This window comes from Lepidochelys olivacea, assembly GCF_965140295.1.
Source record: "Lepidochelys olivacea isolate rLepOli2 genome assembly, chromosome: 6".
Lineage (NCBI taxonomy): Eukaryota > Metazoa > Chordata > Testudines > Cheloniidae > Lepidochelys > Lepidochelys olivacea.
In genome coordinates this window covers 41,007,376-41,024,914 of record NC_140416.1, presented here as the reverse complement: position 1 = coordinate 41,024,914, position 17,539 = coordinate 41,007,376, and the positions used below count along the sequence as shown (strand labels likewise).

Below are 17,539 nucleotides of genomic sequence, written 5' to 3'. Positions count from 1 at the left end.
TGAGCAGTGCCCCATGCTGCAGAGGAAGTCACATGCTCAAAGAAAAGCATGTTTTTAAGTGTTTCATTGAATCAGGGGCAGAGTATTCTGCATCTTGCCCCAGCAAGCCCCACAGCACTGAAACGTGTGCTTAAGTCTTCCTAAAGTACATGGATATTTTAAGGTGTCCGTAATGGACTCCTCACCATCCTCCTTCCCCGACCATAGATGCTGCATTAACCCATGAGTAGAAGCACTGGAGAATGCACCCAACATTGGAGTCTCTGAACTCGTCCATCCATCAGCCCGTGCTGTGAAATAGGACTCTATGCCAGATAGGGGAGTGTACCCCTTGGAGGTCCCCCAAACTTTCTCCCAATCTGTGAAGATAAACTCAATCAATTCTGCTGCTCAGGACCCACCCAGCTGTGGAGGAGGGGTCAGAATTAGCTTCTAAGTAGCTTATCCCTATTTTTCCCATTTATTTTACCTCTACTTTTCTCCATGCTTCAGCAGCTGCTCTTCTTTGATACTCAGTGCTGCAGCAGAGAAAGCTAACATTATAGTCTATGATTGTAATGCGGTTGTACTCTAGCTAGCCGTGATTCATGTTGCATCTTTTCTGTTGCCTCAATCTCATTTTCATGCTCCTGTACTGAGTCCTGGGTCCTTAGTCTTGCAGAGTTTTCCTCTCTCCCCGGATCTCTCCCATAGACTTCCCTTCAGTATGGCACATTCTTAGCCCTTTATTATTTAAATATTTGCAAATTAATTAAGATACAGTACAAATGTTATACTGCAATAGAAGAGCAGCTCTAAAACCTGAAGGAACCAGCCTGAAACTTTTAAAGTCCACCAAAAGGGAGGCACAATCAAAAGTACCCCTGCACCCCATGCTCCGGAACATTCTTCGCCTTTGTTCAAGCAGGTAGGTTATGGCACGTGTAGCTTGGATTGATAGCTGGGGATTTGTAAATGTGCTTCATGTAAATTGCATATGCAAGTGCTAGTTTGCATGCACTAACTCAGGGTTTGCACATGCACTTAATGTTAGTACACTGAGGGGCTGGGGGGGGGGGGTTACTTGTTCTGAAAAATTGGCCACAAATGCTAAAGAGTCAGTTTTGAATCGGATGGATGGCAACCTGAGGTTACAATTGAAAAGAGGCTATGTTTTTGTTATCATGTTGGTATTTCTTTGGGGTTGCAATTTTTAAAAAACTCTCAAAAATACATTTCTTTGTCCTTTGGGAGGAGTGGGTAACTATATATGAAAGCAGCAGATTCACAGCCTACAGAGAAAGTGTCAAATAAGCTTAGAACAATAAGGCTGTGAGATCAAATTAGGAAGCAAGGGGGAAAAGAGAAAATGGAAGTGAAGAAGGAATGTGGGGCCAGATTTTCAAAACAGTGCTGCACTCAGCAACTCTCATTTAGCCACCTCAGTAAGTGGCAGGCTGTTCCCAAGAGCTCAGCTCCCATTTGGTATCTAAGTAGTGTGGCCAGATTTTCAAAAGTGTTCAGGTGCAAGAAACCGAACTCTTTGAAAATCTGGTCCTCATACCTCCCCTTTGTCCAGTCAGAAGTCAGGTATAAGGCCAGGAAGGGAGCACTAGAAAATTATACTAGTCAGAACTACATTTCATTAGCTGTGTGAGTGACTGTCTGACAGGCAGTAAAGGGACTAGTCCATCCTGTCCAAAGATTTTCAAGCATCTGTGTCTCTGGCCTTCCCTTGTTGTATTTTCTCAGCTCCAGAGTTAGCAGGAGGAAGTCTGAATTGATTTGGAATGATCAATGGCTCAGAGATGAGAAGGTAATTCTACCCAACCTTGACCTGAATATTAATTAAATTGAAACAGTAGAACTTTGGAAGTTTAATTCTGTAATACCACATGCCTGGAAATGCGATGGCAAGATTAGAAAATGCACAAGCAATTGACTGGGCTTCTTCACACCTTAGATCTTGCTAAATGTTTGACTACATGACAAAATCACCACACAGCTAGGCACAACCAGCAACTTTGATTTGAAACAGAACCAAGGGCTGGGATAGCTGACTAAAACAAAGTACTTTGGCAATTTTATGTGAAGAAGTTTGTCACAGCCTCTGACTCTAACCAGTACAGTTGCCCAGCATTTTGCACATTTAAAATAATACTAACAGGAAGCATCTATGTTGTTTATGACAATTAAATTAGGAAGTTATTACGGTTGCACATTATACTGTGCCTGGTTTTAAAAATTGGTGAAAACTAGTTTATTGACAAATGGGGGTGGGGGAGGGGAGGACTGTATACTCCATTGGTATACAGAATTTGAGAAGACTCTTAGCATAATAGGAAATCGCAATGAGTAAATTTCTAAAGATCTTGAGAAATTATAAAATTGGCTCTTGTTGCCTCACAGTGCAGCCATCGCTTTACAACAATTGACCATGTGGTACCAGGTGCTATACCACATGGAACCACTGGCCCTCTAGCCTAATATCCTGCTTCTACCAGTGCATGAAATAATACACAATGTACCACCAGGCTGCACTGTACTATTTATGGTGGGGTGTTAAGAGCGATTTCCTTCCTTACCCTTGCAAGGAATTAGTTTACACCCTGAAGAATAACAGTTATTAGTGGCTTAGTTTACACTCCTATTGGTCATAAATTTGTCAGCTATTTTAATAAAACTTCCACATGCAGTCATTGCCTTGCTAACCACCTGGGGAAGGATTTTCCATAGAAGTAGAAAGAGAGTGTCAGGTGAAGGGGGAGAAAGGGACCTGCACGCCGGGAGGAGAGAAGTCTGGCAACAGCAAGCAGAGCTGAGCCACTAAAAGGACCACAAAAGAAATAATGAAGTGAATTTACCCATGACTCAGAATGTCAGTCCCAACCGTATGTCAGTCCTTAGCCAAACTGATCCCTAGTCAAGCATATGGACCCATTCATGGGGAGAACTAGCAAACATTTATTTTTCCTAATGAAGGCCTTATCAATACTGCAGAAATGTGTCATGCTAACTGCCGCTCGGTTCCCTGACACACCTGCAATACACCTCATGTCCACATATAGAGTTACTCCCAACAATGCACAGCTGTTCATAGTGCCATTTGGATTAGATTGGCTTCTAACCACCATATGGTTCTCTGCTGTGCCGAATTCCAATAATGCAGTGTCATTATGGATGGGTAACGCTGGAATAATAGTCCCTATGGTGCAAATAATTCCCCCAGTACTAGCCCATAGTGCACAGGTCAATGATTAGCTGGTCTGTCTGGCCTATTTTCTGAACTCCACTGCACAGCGGTCATGGTTTCTAGAAGCTACTTATCTGAGCACATGCCACTGCGCACACTGTGTGCTGTTTCCCCAGAAATCAATTTCTTTGGCTAGCATGTCTTCGCAGTAGCATTCTTATGACTGTGCTGCCAGCTGATCTGAAGCGGATATGTGGGCACTGATGGCCACCTGGATAGATGAGGCAAGTCAGGCACAGTTGAACTCAGGCATTGAGAATACGTGAATGTATGGCTGGGCGTCCGAGCGACTAGCTGAGATTGGCATCTCTCGGAGCATCAAGCAGAAATGAGAAAAAAAATCAAGGGACTTAAGGCCATTATAACGAGGCCCAGGACAATAATGAAGTCTGGGTCAGACTGGGAAAACATGTCCATTCTATGACGAACTGGACCAAATCCTCAGAGTTTATTCTTCCAACTGGACCAACATGCTATTGGACAGTGTGGAGCCAGCTTGCATTGAATTGGGGAGCAAAGAGGGGAGAGTGATGGTTCTGCTAATGTGGGAGCAGGGCTCAGACCAGAAGATGCCCAAACTGATGCAAAACGCTCAGGTTAGAGAGACGATAGCAGGGCAGCAGCCAAGCTCATTCAGCAAAGGAACAGTGGCCTCTGTACCAAATATCCAACTTTTATTGTTACATGTATCAATGCATTCTGATGGACACCACTGCTATTAGAGTTCAGAAAAGGCATATATCAGAGGACAGAAATGTCCATCATCTTTCTGTTGGTTGAGTGAGTCCTCATATTCCCTCAACCTTGCTCACCACCAACTTCACAGGCCAATCAGCTTCAGAGCTCCTCACAAAGTGAAAATGACCAGAGAGAGGATTTGGGAAAGAAGCCTGACTTACAAGTAAAATGGTTATGATTGGCTATGGCTGGATAACATACATTTTTGTAAAAGTTCATTTTTAAATGGTTTGTTCTACAATCAGATGTCCCGGGTTGTGGGCCAGCTCAAGGCTAGTACTCACTGCCAATATGTGTTCTGGTAGAAGCAGGTCTTCAGGGGAGATTTGAATGTGGAAGGGAAGGGATTTTCCGACCAGGAAAGATGTTCTGTGTCTAACTGCATGAGGAGGGTTGTGGGGGAAAGCACAGAGATGGTTGTGGGAGAAGATAACAGATACAGAAATCACCTCATCCATAACTGAGGTGAACAGTAGCACTACATCCTAGTTTGGGACAAGAAGGAAGGAAATGCCTCTGGATGGTTGAATTTTCCAAAATAAATTGTTGATAGATGATGGACTTGCTCAGATTGGAATTTAGCCACAGCACCAACATTAATGCCAATCTTTTGCTAAACATGTAATAGAAATTTTCATAATAAGCCTCAGTTTTTTCATTTCTCCTGACACACAGCATTCCCAGCATCACTGTCTTTAAAGAATGGATGCCTTGTTTTTAATATTTAATATGTATTTCATAACTAAAATTGAATCTGGCTTTTACCTCTCTCTCTGCAGTGCCTACCATACGCTGCTCTGGTCATCCAGGACTTAGTAAAATACAACTGACAGGCTAGGTACAGTCCTTGTTTTCTAAAGCTGGAGCAATGCAGTTTGATTTCCATGAGAAGTTAGGTTTTGTCCCCCCGCAGCTGCTAGAAGTAGGATTCTGTCTCTATGCTTGTATTGGTGTAGGATTTTTCATGATGATTATAACCCGGTAAATGACTCTGGGTTTCATTGTTGAATCCATTGTGGATGGGCTCATCTGTCCCTGCCTTCTTTGCACCATCTTTACACAGATTGTTTTCAGAGTCCTCCTAAGAAATAGGAATAAAAATACAGAAGTTTGAAGAATAAGTGTGATTTGCCATATTTCAAACATGAAAACCAACCCTAGCAAATCATAGTTGGATTTATGCATCTAGTCCCTGTAAGAAGAGTTTGAAGTGTGATTCTACTCTGTAAAAAGAAAAGGAGTACTAGTGGTACCTTAGCGACTAACCAATTTATTTGAGCATAAGCTTTCGTGAGCTACAGCTCACTTCATTGGATGCAACACGAAAGCTATTGCTCAAATAAATTGGTTAGTCTCTAAGGTGCCAGAAGTACTCCTTTTCTTTTTGCGAATACAGACTAACACGGCTGCTACTCTGTACTCTGTAAAGTGACTCTTATCCATCACAGAGCTGCTCCCTGTGTGTGTTCAGGGTGACACAAAAAAGGCTTTGAAGTTAAGTGCCCAGATCTCACTGGATTTCAATGAGATTCAGGCACCTGAAACTTCCTGAGGCTCCTCTGAAAACCCCAGAAAGATATTCCTTTTGTGTGTGTTACAGGGCCAATACATTGCACCTGTGCAAACCCACTGAACAGAAAGGGACACTGAGAGCATAATCTGAAAATAATCCACAGGTGTGATCTACATGGGCTGAGAGAGTTTCCTAAAGAGTCTTTATTACACTTAGTGGTGCAAAAGAAGGGAAGAGCCATCTCAACTCTCAGAGCTCAGGTTGAGCTGGCAGTTAGGAAAAAAACATATTTATATAGCGTTTGCTTCCTCAGTGCCCTGAGTAATAATAATAATTTACTTATATATTCATTATCCCCATTTTACTGATGAGGAAATTGAGGCACTGACTGGTGAAGTCACTTGCCCAGGGTCACCCAGCAGGCCAGTGGCAGAACCAGGTCTCCTGAGCCCCAGGTCAGTGCTCTATCCACTAGGCCACAGAACCTCCCAAAGTACAGGGCAGCACTATGCTAGGAGGAGCATCAGGCTGGAATCATGACTGAGACAGTCACAAATCCTTCCCACTGGCACCTGGGGGAAGGGGTGGATAATCTGTCACAGATATTTACTGGGCATTTTGTCTGCTTTCCTCCTCCTGGAGGCTCAGCTTCACTGGCCAGTGTATTAGGAGGGTGGAACCAAGGTTCTGCCCCTCTTTTGCCTCCTTCCTACCCACCTGCTCCAAGACAGGGAAGGAGTAACAGCTGTGCAGTCTTTGGTCCCCATTGCCACCACCAGACCTGCATTCTGACCCAAGATTTTAGGAGTGTATGGGAGCCTTATTTCTGCATATAGCTCAGGAAAGCTCTATATAGGCCCAGCACAATATGGACCTCTTCAAACACATATATGACAGAATCCAATATACCATGTGGCTTTTACAGTCATTTTTCAGAACAGAAACAAAAGCAAGGAATTGACTTTACATCTTTTCCTCCATTGTGTCCTTTGGCTTGTTAATATTTAGCCCCAGTCCCAGACACTTTTAAAAGGTGTACTAATAAGTATCTAAAGCCTGAACCTGACCCCACTGAACTCAGTGGCAAAACTGATGTTAACTTCAATGGGAGCAGAATCATGTCCTTAGAATGATGCTCTCCTCAACTTCCACATAAGACTGACACAAATGAGCAGATCATAGAAACTAGGTGGTCAGGTTTTCTTGTTCTATAAGAGGACAGATCATTTCTTTTGCTCTTATCCCAATTTTCATGTTTCTGCTGTAATTCCTGATATGTTTGCAAGAATGTAATATGAGCAAAAAAATTATCCATCATCTCAAAGGCAGTCCATGCTGCCTAATTCTCATTTCCTCCCCAGATCCTGAACCCCAATTCAGTTCTGATTGCATCTGAAGAATTCAAAACCACACAAGTACTCTTGCAGCTTCCCAGCACATGTTCTTCACAAACCTACAGTACTTTCATTTCTGAAATACTGCATTATGTAGTATGCACATTTTCCACTGGGTAAAAGGAATAAGAGTAACATTTCCAAAAATGCTCATTTTCAAAAGGCAATTTGTCTTAGGCAATTAAGGTTAGATTTTCAGAGGCATTTTGGCAACTAAAGATACAGAGAGGCACCTAGTGGGATTTTCAAAATGTCTTGGTGCCTAATTTCCATTGACATCAATGGGAGTTAGGCACCTCCTATTTCTAAAAATCTGGCTCCAGACACACAGGTGCTTTTACAAATCCCACTAGAGACCTATATGCACTTTTAGGCACCTAAATAGCTTTGAAAATCTGGCCTTAGGTGCCTATGTTTCAATGAAAGTCAATGGGACTTAAGCTCCTACATGCCTGAGCCACATTTGAAAATTGAACTTAAGCTCTTAAATCATGTAAATACTTTGAAAATATTACCCTAATTCTAATCTTTAGATATGTTTTTAAGACCTCATAGGAAGATTGGTGCCTGTCCATTTCTTCTGTATTTTTGTTTCTTTAAACATTAAATAATGCCTTGTTTGACCTCTCTTCTTGGCCTTTTGGCTAAGATTAAATTTCTGATATGCTCCCTGTTGATGTGTAAGAGATTATACCATGCATTACAAGGAGCATTGACTTCACATAACAGGGCTTCTTCCTCTCTAGATTCCGTGATCCTTCTGTACCTGGTAAATAGTGACATATTGTAACATGATTTGGGGCTAAATAATGAGCAAAATAAGGCTGATTTTTTTCAGTTCTGGTCTGATTTCCACTTAACTGTTTGTGGCCTTTTCTGCTGTATGCAGCAGGAATTTAGAATTTGATGTCTAAATCTGATCCGTTTGTCAAATACTTTGCACAGCATGCACTGAATAATACTGTCGTGTGCGGTTCTGTTATGAAATAGACTCACTTTTGTGCTGTCATGCTGCACGCCACACCAGCATAATGTTTTGCATTTTTCAGACCAAAAACAAAACAGGTTGCAGACAGGACGTATTAACAGTGGCTTCATGTCTTTTCCTTTAGCAGGGCCTGGAAAGAATAAAAATCGTTGTTAATGGTATGCTCCATGGACATCTAAGCAGAGAAAGGAGACACAAGACAACAGATGAAGCTAAGACAGGTAGTTATTCCATGGTCTGTGTGGTGGCTCACTTGTCATCTTTGCCCGGATGAATCTCAGCTGTCATGGTCTTAAGCAATTAATCCATCTGGCTGAGATAAATATCCACTTAGGGAGTTTGTATTGATCTCATCTAGGGCTGCATTGGGGAGAGGGTGTCAGATGAGCATCTCTGTTTATTATGTAAATATTGAGGAAGAGGTTAAATGCATTTACTTGCTTCATTTTGACTTTTTATTTTTGTTTCATTTTAAAATGAAAACTAGTTTGATCTCTCTAATAAAAACAGGAAGATAACAAGCTGAATGCTCAGCTGGGCCATACTCACATCAGAGCAGCTGAGAGGGTGGGGTAAGGTGGAGCTAAACCATTTTTCTGTCCCCTGATCTTAGGGCCACTGGAGGCTGAACTGCTCTGCAGTGTAACTTAGAGCAGGGTAAGCACTGCTTTAAATTCCTCCAGCTGCAGAGGTCCCATAGTTATGACAGTTTTAGACTCCCCTTTAGGGCAGTAAGTCTGTCTGCTATTGCTGTTTTTCAAACCTCCAGATCCATCCATAGTTAACATACCCAGAATTTCCTTGGGAAACCTCAGTGAATGGGAATCTACAAACCAGTTAGCCCAGGAGTGGGAAAACTGCGGGCTGGATCCGGCCCATCAGAGCTTTGGATCCAGCCTGCAGGATTGCCAGCCCCACACTGCTTCCAGAAGGAGCCAGCAGCATGTCCCTGCGGCCCCTAGGGGTGGGGAAGAGGGCTCCATGCGCGGCCCTCACCTGCAGGCACCGCCCCCTGCAGCTCCCATTGGCCAGCACAGGGAACTGAGGCCAGTGGGAGCTTTGGGGGTGGTATCCACAGGTGAGGGCAGAGCACGGAGCCCTTTGCCCACCACCCAGGGGCCAAGAGCCTGCCCTGGCCCTAGTGAGTGCTGCTGCCACCCCGGAGCAACTCAAAGTAAGCAGTGCCAGGCAGCAGCCCGCACCCCGAACCCTTCCTGCACTCCAACCCTTTGCCCTGAGCCCCCTCCCACACTCCTCCCTGCACCCCTGCCCTGAGCAGTCCCGCACCCCCTCCTGCACCCCAACCCCCTTTCCCTCAGCCCCTTCCTGCACACCACACCCCTTCCCGCCCCCTGCACTCCCTTCTGCACCCCAACCTCCTGCCCCAGCCCTACATTCATGGCCCTGCATGCAATTTCCCCACCCAGATGTGGCCCGCAGGCCAAAACATTTGCCCACCCCTGAGTTAGACTCAAGTGGCCCAGTTTTAGCTCCACTACTTTCCAATAAGTGTCTGGGTTTCGAGTTTGCACCCTTGTACATATCTGTAGAATTCTAAAACAATTGATTCTAGTCGAATCTTAATGCAAAAAACCTTTAATAAGTAACCAACCTGTTAAAAAGCTTATCAGAAGGCCTGCAATAATGCACCCTAAACAGCCCACAGCGCTGTAGTAAAGGTAGGACAAGGAATACCAAGTATCTGCCAGTTGAGGCCTATGGCAGCACAAGAAGAGAGGAAGAATATGTTAGCAATAATTGCCATTGACTTATAAATGTCTTTCTATGAAGGATAAAACTATATTGTCTCAGATAAAAAATCATTTAAAAAAAACCAGAAGTTTTAGAAGTAATAGACAGTTCTATACATAGATAACCGCATACACACATCAAGAACAGAACACATGTCCAGTATGGATAGAACTGCATTGGGTCCAGATAGTTCTAGCATTTTAACAAATAGTTTGCTTCTGGCTAATGGTCACTGCTAGAATTGTATGTGTCACAAAAATTGGTATTGTCAAGTGGCTTTATGCTTGTCACTCTCTCCTTTCCAAGTAATTATAAATGCAGATAATTTAAGGCCCAGTCCTGTAAGGTTCTGAGCCCTAGTTCTGCCTTTTGTTGGGTGCAGTTAGTTAATGCTAGATCCACAGTTACAGATCTTTCAGTCGTTTAACCAGCCCCTTATATTTTATTTATAACTTCCCTTCACACCTCTTCTATATTACAGATATACCCTAACATGCTTCTAGAATCACTCTAAGATGGAATTGACTTGTGCCTGCTCAGTTAATCTCTTAGTAATGCCTGGTTTGGCCTTTTCTTAACGCTAGCTATTGAGCTGTATGTATCTTGAAAGTGTTCCTCTTTAAAAGTTCCACAGAAGTCAATGGATAGCTTTCCCATTGACGTCACTGGGAGTTCAACAGGACCCTAAGCAAGGTACAACATGGTAACTGAAGTGATACTAAAAAACTTTTCACAAAGTGGACCACATTATAGATCATCTTATGGACACCCTTCCCTGACACCTACAATTTCATAATCCAGGAACATCCCTGCAGCAATCTGATTATAAAACGGGATTGCCTGCAGTACCAGGGGACTTGACTCCATGACCCAGGAGGTCCCTACCTATCCCATGTTCCTAATTGTTTACATGGAAAGGTAATATTAGGGATGTATTTAGTGTATTTTCAACTTTCTTTCGTGTTATGTAGCAGCTGGAGGAGAACGTGCATCATGTGACCAACGAGCTGTCTGGAGATCATCAGCATGGCCTCAGACCCCTGAAGTGTCATGGAGCACAATTTGGGCAACTGTTGTAGCCCAGAGCTGATGTCATGCAGTAAGTACCTTTATAAAACAGAATATTAATTTCAAAAACTCACATTGTGACAAAACCGCACAAAAATCAATGGAAAATACCTGATTGGAGGGAGAGTAGGAGCCAATGTAGTTATCATCTCTGAGTTGTTAGCTAGAGTGCAGTTGGCTGTTGATAAGTGCAGAGGGCGGGCCTTTGAAGGCTGTGCTGGGTAAACAAAAGCTCCAATAGCAACCCAAAATGCTAAGGTGATCCCAGTCAATAGGCCTCCTGCAGCACCCTTAAATAAAGCAAGATATATTATTAGACAGAACTGAAATACATCACTGCACACATGAAATCAGGTGATAATGGCTTGGTCCTGCACTCGAAAACTCCCATTCGCTCCAAGGGTGCTGAATCCATCCTTATTTGGTAGAGTGGGTCAAAAATTGGGCTGGGGCATTGTTAGTAATTTTTTCTGTTATATTTTTTAATTGAAACTTGAAATTTTGTCACAAGTTTGAAGTCTGAAAAACGCTGACCTTTTCTGTTGTCAGACATGATAATGCAACAGAAGGGCAGAATTCAGATGAAAAGCCTGTTTTCCTGCGTGCTGCGCACTGAATGGATAAAACTAGCTTTTAAACCATGTGCTGAAAATTTACTCGGAAATGACCCTCTTTGCTCCCTGTAAAAACTAATATTCCCATGTGAAGCTCCTTCATAATGATTACACTTTTAAAGTGAACATTTTACCATGGTATAAATACCTTCCTGCAGTCCATTCTTCACTGCCTGTACTGAATAGATGTTAGCTTGAATTACCAATATAGCCAGATGGAATTATACTATTTTTGCCCGTTTACTGCTCTATTTTGTTTGGAGATTTAATTCAAATAGAGGGTGGTTGCATTAGACAGTCGACATTTGCCACAAAGCGATATCTGAGCTACCAGAGTTATTTCCTATTCTAAATGCAGGGAACTATTCTCTACTCAGTGAGTGGTGGTAATTGGCAAATGAGGACTTTGTATCTGTGGCTGAAGTCGCAGGGCTTTATTCAGCCAAAATATAAATTAAGTAGATTTGACTGTAGAGGCTCCAGTAACACATTCTTCATGCTGGTTTAGAGTTATATGGCCCTTTCATACATGCACAGTCATCCCACATCTATTACTATGGAAACTCAGTTCTATAAATGATGTACCATGGACTGAACTGAATATTCTGTAATGGTAGAATCCACCCAGCATAGATGGTGCACACAAGGCCACTGGAGTCCCCATGCCAACCTATTCTCAGGAGGGTGCTGTTGGGTAAGCCAGGGGAGGAGCCACTGGATCCACATGTACCCAAATCTGAAGTGGCATTAGAACCCTCACATAGGAAGTGCTATGAGTCAGCAGTTGTTATTACAGCCTGTGAACAAAGAGTAGCTACACAAGGGCTACTTCATAGCCTGAAGCCCCATGGCCTTCACAGTGTGGGAGTGGGGAAGGTCTGAATTTTGTCAATAGTTTTCTGAACAAGCTCCAAAATGGAGGAGCGTTGATAAATGGGGGGTGGGGTAGGTTTGGACTAATCTCGAGTAAGAGGCCTCAAAGCAGGGCACAGAATCTGTGGGGTTGGGGCTGTCATTTTGTTCTGTGTTTGTATAGTACCTAGCACAATGGCATCCTCGTCCTTGACTAGGGCTCCTAGGTGCTACAGTATTTTTATTATTATTATATTTTATTATTTTATAATAATAATAATTAATAATAAAAGGAGGATCATATAAATGAAGGACCAGCAAGCGGAAACTCACTGAGACAATGATCGTCACCTCTTACCTTCCAATTAGCACAAGGAAACACAGTTCCCAGTGTAAATAATCCTAGCATGGGCCCCCCACACATGCCGTGAATACTGAGTGAAGCCTGTTGAAACAACGCACAGGAGACATTTTTCAGGGCTAATCAATGTCACTTGATATATCCACAGTCTTATTCTTATCACACCTTTTTAATGTTCTCATTCTGATGCATGCAGAGCTCTGATTTCTGCTTTGTAACATTTTAATGGCAAATTATAAAATGCAAATTCCGTCAGTATATTGTTAAAGAAGAAACATTGTGATTGGTGTTTTACCTTTCCAATGATAAAGTTTTTGCAATGATTGCCCTTGTTATTTTTGTTACTGGTCACAGAAGTTAATTTAACACTAAGGTGGCAATGGCAATACTGGATATTAATATTAAGCTGGAACTGCATGTCAGAAAGGACTCAAACGTGCTCCGGTTTGCTTTGATTGTTTAGGATTGCACTCAACAAGCAGATTTCTTCACTCAGTGGATTATGTAAAGCACTCATCCTGTCAGGAGTGCTTACTATTATTATTATTTATAGTCTGTTTCTTTGTTATACAACACCGTTTGTATTTCATAGAAAATATGATTTAATAGAAAAGAGAACAAACAGGGTACAAGATCAATTTTCTTTAGTTGTAGAGCTCAGTGAGTCTCTGGATATTTAAATACCTGGACAACTCCTCCCAGAAGTGATGCTGCCACAGCCATGGAAGTACACAGCACTCCAAATACTATACCTGAAAGAGATTAATGATTAATATTAGCAGCAGTTACAAGTGCATCAGTGATCAGTGGTATGGACTTCCTCAAATTGCTCTGCAGCTCCAAGATTGGTTTTATTGTTCTTTCCCATCATCTGAAAGATCAGGCAGAATGAAGGAATTTGCATTGTGGGCTTTGATGTGGGACCATATTTTACTGAACTATTCAACATCAGATCCTGTTATCTCTTTACCAAAGCAACATTAAATAGTTAGCATTAATTTAGAAATCCCGTCTCTGTGAAAAAATAGTCTTCTCCAGTGTTTTCAGTTGGTTCAGTTTTTGCATCTGACTGTATAATTGGTTTCAGTTCATCCTAGCCACTGTCCTATCTCATGCACTAGCATGGCAACGCTCTCACGCATTGCTCTGTGTGGCACTCACATGGGTGTTCTTCGTGAGGATGTTTAAAGTAACGGCAGCAGCAAAGCTAAAACTGAGGTCACAGGCAGACAAATGGACAGAGATGAAGGGTCTGAGTGTGATTGTGGTCTTACCCTATATATGAACTTAATGAAAATCTGTAGGAGAGCAGCAATATCCATATAAATATTCTAAAGATATTTTTTTAAAATTCAACACATTATTTAAAGGATGCACTGTCAGAAACTTGATTTTTTTTATATATCAACTATTTAAAAATATCAAGCTGACAGTGACCCTCTAAGAGAGATAAGGTGGACGAGGTAATAGCCTTTATTGGACCAAATTCTGTTGGTGAAAGAGACAAGCTTTCAAGCTACACCAAGCTCAAAAGCTGACCTGAAGAAGAGCTCTGTGTAAGCTTGACAGTTTGTCTCTTTCACCCACAGAAAATAAAATAAAAGATACTATGTCACCCACCTTATGTCTCTAATATCCTGAGACCAACACAGCTACAATAACACTGCATAGTGATCCTCTAAGACAGGCTAGAAATGATTTATAGCTGCCATTCTGTGGGTATCACTAATGAGTTTTCCTTGAGCTTCCCCAGTGCTTTCAACATTAAAACTTTATTAAACTTTTTTAAAGGAGTCTGAGACAGTCCCTTGTTCATACATATAAATGCAGGCTTTCATCCTACAAATAATTAAGCACATGTATAACTTTACTCATATAGCATGACGAAAATTCACATTAAGAGAACAACCCCCTCTGGCCTCAATCCTGTAAAGTTACACGAGTGCTAAAATTCGAGCACATGAGTAGTACCAGAGGCATCAATATTGAATACTCCACAAGAGTATTCACTTTTGTTCTCATAATGTGAATTTTTCATCATGCAACATGAAGCAAAAACTGAAAACTTCTAACACTGTAAGAGGCAGTATCTTAGAATCAGAGAATCATAGGACTGGAAGGGACGTCGAGAGGTCATCTAGTCCAGACCCCTGCACTCATGGCAGGACTAAGTATTATCTAGACTGTCCCTGACAGGTGTTTGTCCAACCTGCTCTTAAAAATCTCCAACGATGGAGATTCCACAACCTCCCTAGGCAATTTATTCCAGTGCTTAACCACCCTGACAGTTAGGAAGTTTTTCCTAATGTCCAACCCAAACCTCCATTGCTGCAATTTAGGCCCATTGTTTCTTCTCCTATCCTCAGAGGTTAAGAAGAACAATTCTTCTCCCTCCTCCTTGTAACAACCTTTTATGTCCTGGAAAACTGTTATGTCCCCTCTCAGTCTTCTCTTTTCCAGACTCTTGAAGGACTGTGAGCAGAGAATAGGTTAGCAAGAAATTCAGCTTTATTAGGTTATTCAAAAACTCGATGCAATACTAAGTTCTGCATTTTACTTCAGAAAAAAAACAAGGGCACTGCAGAAGTCATATACACCTATTTATTAAGTTACAGTCTTGGTTACTCCATATTTACTAACACCTTATTATAAGCTAGTGATATCAGGACCTCATTGCATAAATACCATGAGCATTCAAAAACTTCTATTTTGTGTTGATGTATAAAGAAACAAAGGGGTATTGACTAGAGAAGAAGGGTTAAAAAAATACTTTTGGCATTATGATAAATATGCATAAGTAGAAGATCCATCTACTGTACCTACATAAGCCTTTGCTGACCCAGGTGCTCATTTTTTCAGAGAGATTTGAAAAACGGTACTTGACAAAATCCTCAAATGTTACTGTTGCTAGAGCATTTATGCTTGCAGCCACAGTGCTGTAAAAACAAACATTTTAAAATAATATACAATTATGATCATATTAACAGAAATAACTCCCAAATAACATTATGCTGATCTAAAATGTGCTGGCCAAAATATTAACAGATGAATCATATTGTTTATGATCTACCTTGAACATTTCTTGAAAAGACTGGCTGACTGGCAATTATTTCTTTGTTTTATATATGAATAGTCATTAAGCTGTCATTCTGTGGGTATCACTTGATATAACTGATTAAATGACTGCAGAGTTTAAGCCCCACAACTGGGACTTATTGAGACTAGCAAAATCATGAGCACAAGCTCCTAGTCTCAGACTGGACCACTGAGAGATGAGGACATTAGAACCATTCCCATTCCTGCTGCAATCATGAGGGGCCTTTCACTTATGCCACTTTCGGTGCTCACTCAGAACAAGATAGAAGCACCTACTTAAGACACACGGTACCAAATCCTCCACTTGCCGAAACTGCATAGACCTTTTCCATGTTCTCAAAAAAGTCAAACAAGAACATCGCTATGTTAGACTCCAAAGGGCATGAAATAAATAGTGCTGGTACCATATTTTTCTGGAAAGCATCATAACTAATTAAGTCCAATTTGGCAAAATTCCCCAAAGAATGGTTCATTTCACGCTATCTAATACATCCATCTATTCTCAGACCATAATGCCCGCAACTATAATAGCTACTCCTTTCACATACTCTGTGCCAAATAAGAACCGTAATTACTCAAGGCATAATTTTGACACCCTTGCTCATGCTGAGTAGGACTTTACTGAGCAAGTAATCCAGGGGAAATTGTTGTTATAGGTACAGCAGCACAAGTATGTTAGGTTCTTTATTCTTTCATCAGTTATACCCAGGCAAACCCATTGGTGTTAGCCTGCACAAAATAATTACTAAAATAATAATACAAATTAAAATCATATTCAGTTACATCTCCCTCCACAAATGCTATCATTCATTTCATTGTTGTATTGTATAGCACCAGTAATGTGCAGAGTGGTTGGTTCCACACTCAGTTAGACCCATGCTACCCTACTGAGGTCAATTTTCACAAAATAATGACTAAAATGACTTAAATACATGGTGGACATAGAAAATGTGTTTTGAGAGTTACTTTTACCAATGGATTTTTTCTTCAAGCTGGGGAAGAATTTGAGCTCGTAATAGGCAAAGACGTCACTGAGTTATCCTGGTGTAAATCCACTGACTTCAGTGGAGTTGCTCTGGATTCACACTACAACTGATCAGAATCTGTCCCAATAAGAGGTTTCAGAGTAACAGCCGTGTTAGTCTGTATTCGCAAAAAGAAAAGGAGTACTTGTGGCACCTTAGAGACTAACCAATTTATTTGAGCATGAGCTTTCGTGAAGTGAGCTGTAGCTCACGAAAGCTCATGCTCAAATAAATTGGTTAGTCTCTAAGGTGCCACAAGTACTCCTTTTCTTTTTGTTCCAATGAGGTTACTTGGGTGTAATTTACGCCTACAGGTAGGATAATTCACATCCTTTTCTTAAGGCACTACAATTAATTGAGTATACTTATTGTACATATGAGAATATCAGTTCTATTGGCTCACCTAATCCGAGACATGGAATGGAACTGGTTTCATATGAATCAAGACCATTGTGATCCTGACATGACTGTGCAGGGAACAGAAGCATGAATGTGGTAATTCTCAGATGGCTTTTATGAGTTTGAGTCTGTGGCAAGTCTGCCTGCTGCCAGTCTGGACTTCAACCTTCCATCTCTTTCTAACTTTCCTTTGAACACTGATGATGTAGTTACTACTGCCTACAAGCCAATTACTACTATCCAGTACTCAGCACAGCCTGAGGGAGAATTATTTCTCCAGACACATTTTTTTTCTACTTTGACAGTGTATTTATATAGTTTTCATAGTGGTTTTATGTTGAGCCAGACACACTGTTGTGGCCTCCATTTGGTTTCCTAATTGTACAATTGTACCAGTCAAGTCAAATAAAAGGGATTGAAATCTTCACAGCTGCATTAGCTCAGGAGGCCGAGCTTCATTTAAAGAGGACATTGATATTTCGCCGATCTTTCCGCTCCCTTGTTGGT

At 41.5% G+C, this 17,539-nt stretch overlaps 1 protein-coding gene across 1 annotated transcript in view; it reads right to left on the bottom strand.

Moving 5' to 3' along the window:
- Window positions 1-3,884: 3,884 nt before the first annotated feature.
- Window positions 3,885-17,539, bottom strand: part of SLC5A12 (solute carrier family 5 member 12) — a 28,981-nt gene continuing 15,326 nt past the window's right edge. Inside the window, exons 9-15 of the mRNA XM_084632576.1 lie at window positions 15,336-15,448; window positions 13,197-13,264; window positions 12,510-12,596; window positions 10,797-10,975; window positions 9,478-9,581; window positions 7,874-7,995; window positions 3,885-5,051 (exon numbers count right to left, since the gene is read on the bottom strand). Of these exons, the coding sequence (XP_084488702.1) occupies window positions 4,887-5,051; window positions 7,874-7,995; window positions 9,478-9,581; window positions 10,797-10,975; window positions 12,510-12,596; window positions 13,197-13,264; window positions 15,336-15,448 (838 nt within the window). The 3' untranslated portion in view covers window positions 3,885-4,886. The remainder of the gene's footprint in view (window positions 5,052-7,873; window positions 7,996-9,477; window positions 9,582-10,796; window positions 10,976-12,509; window positions 12,597-13,196; window positions 13,265-15,335; window positions 15,449-17,539) is intronic.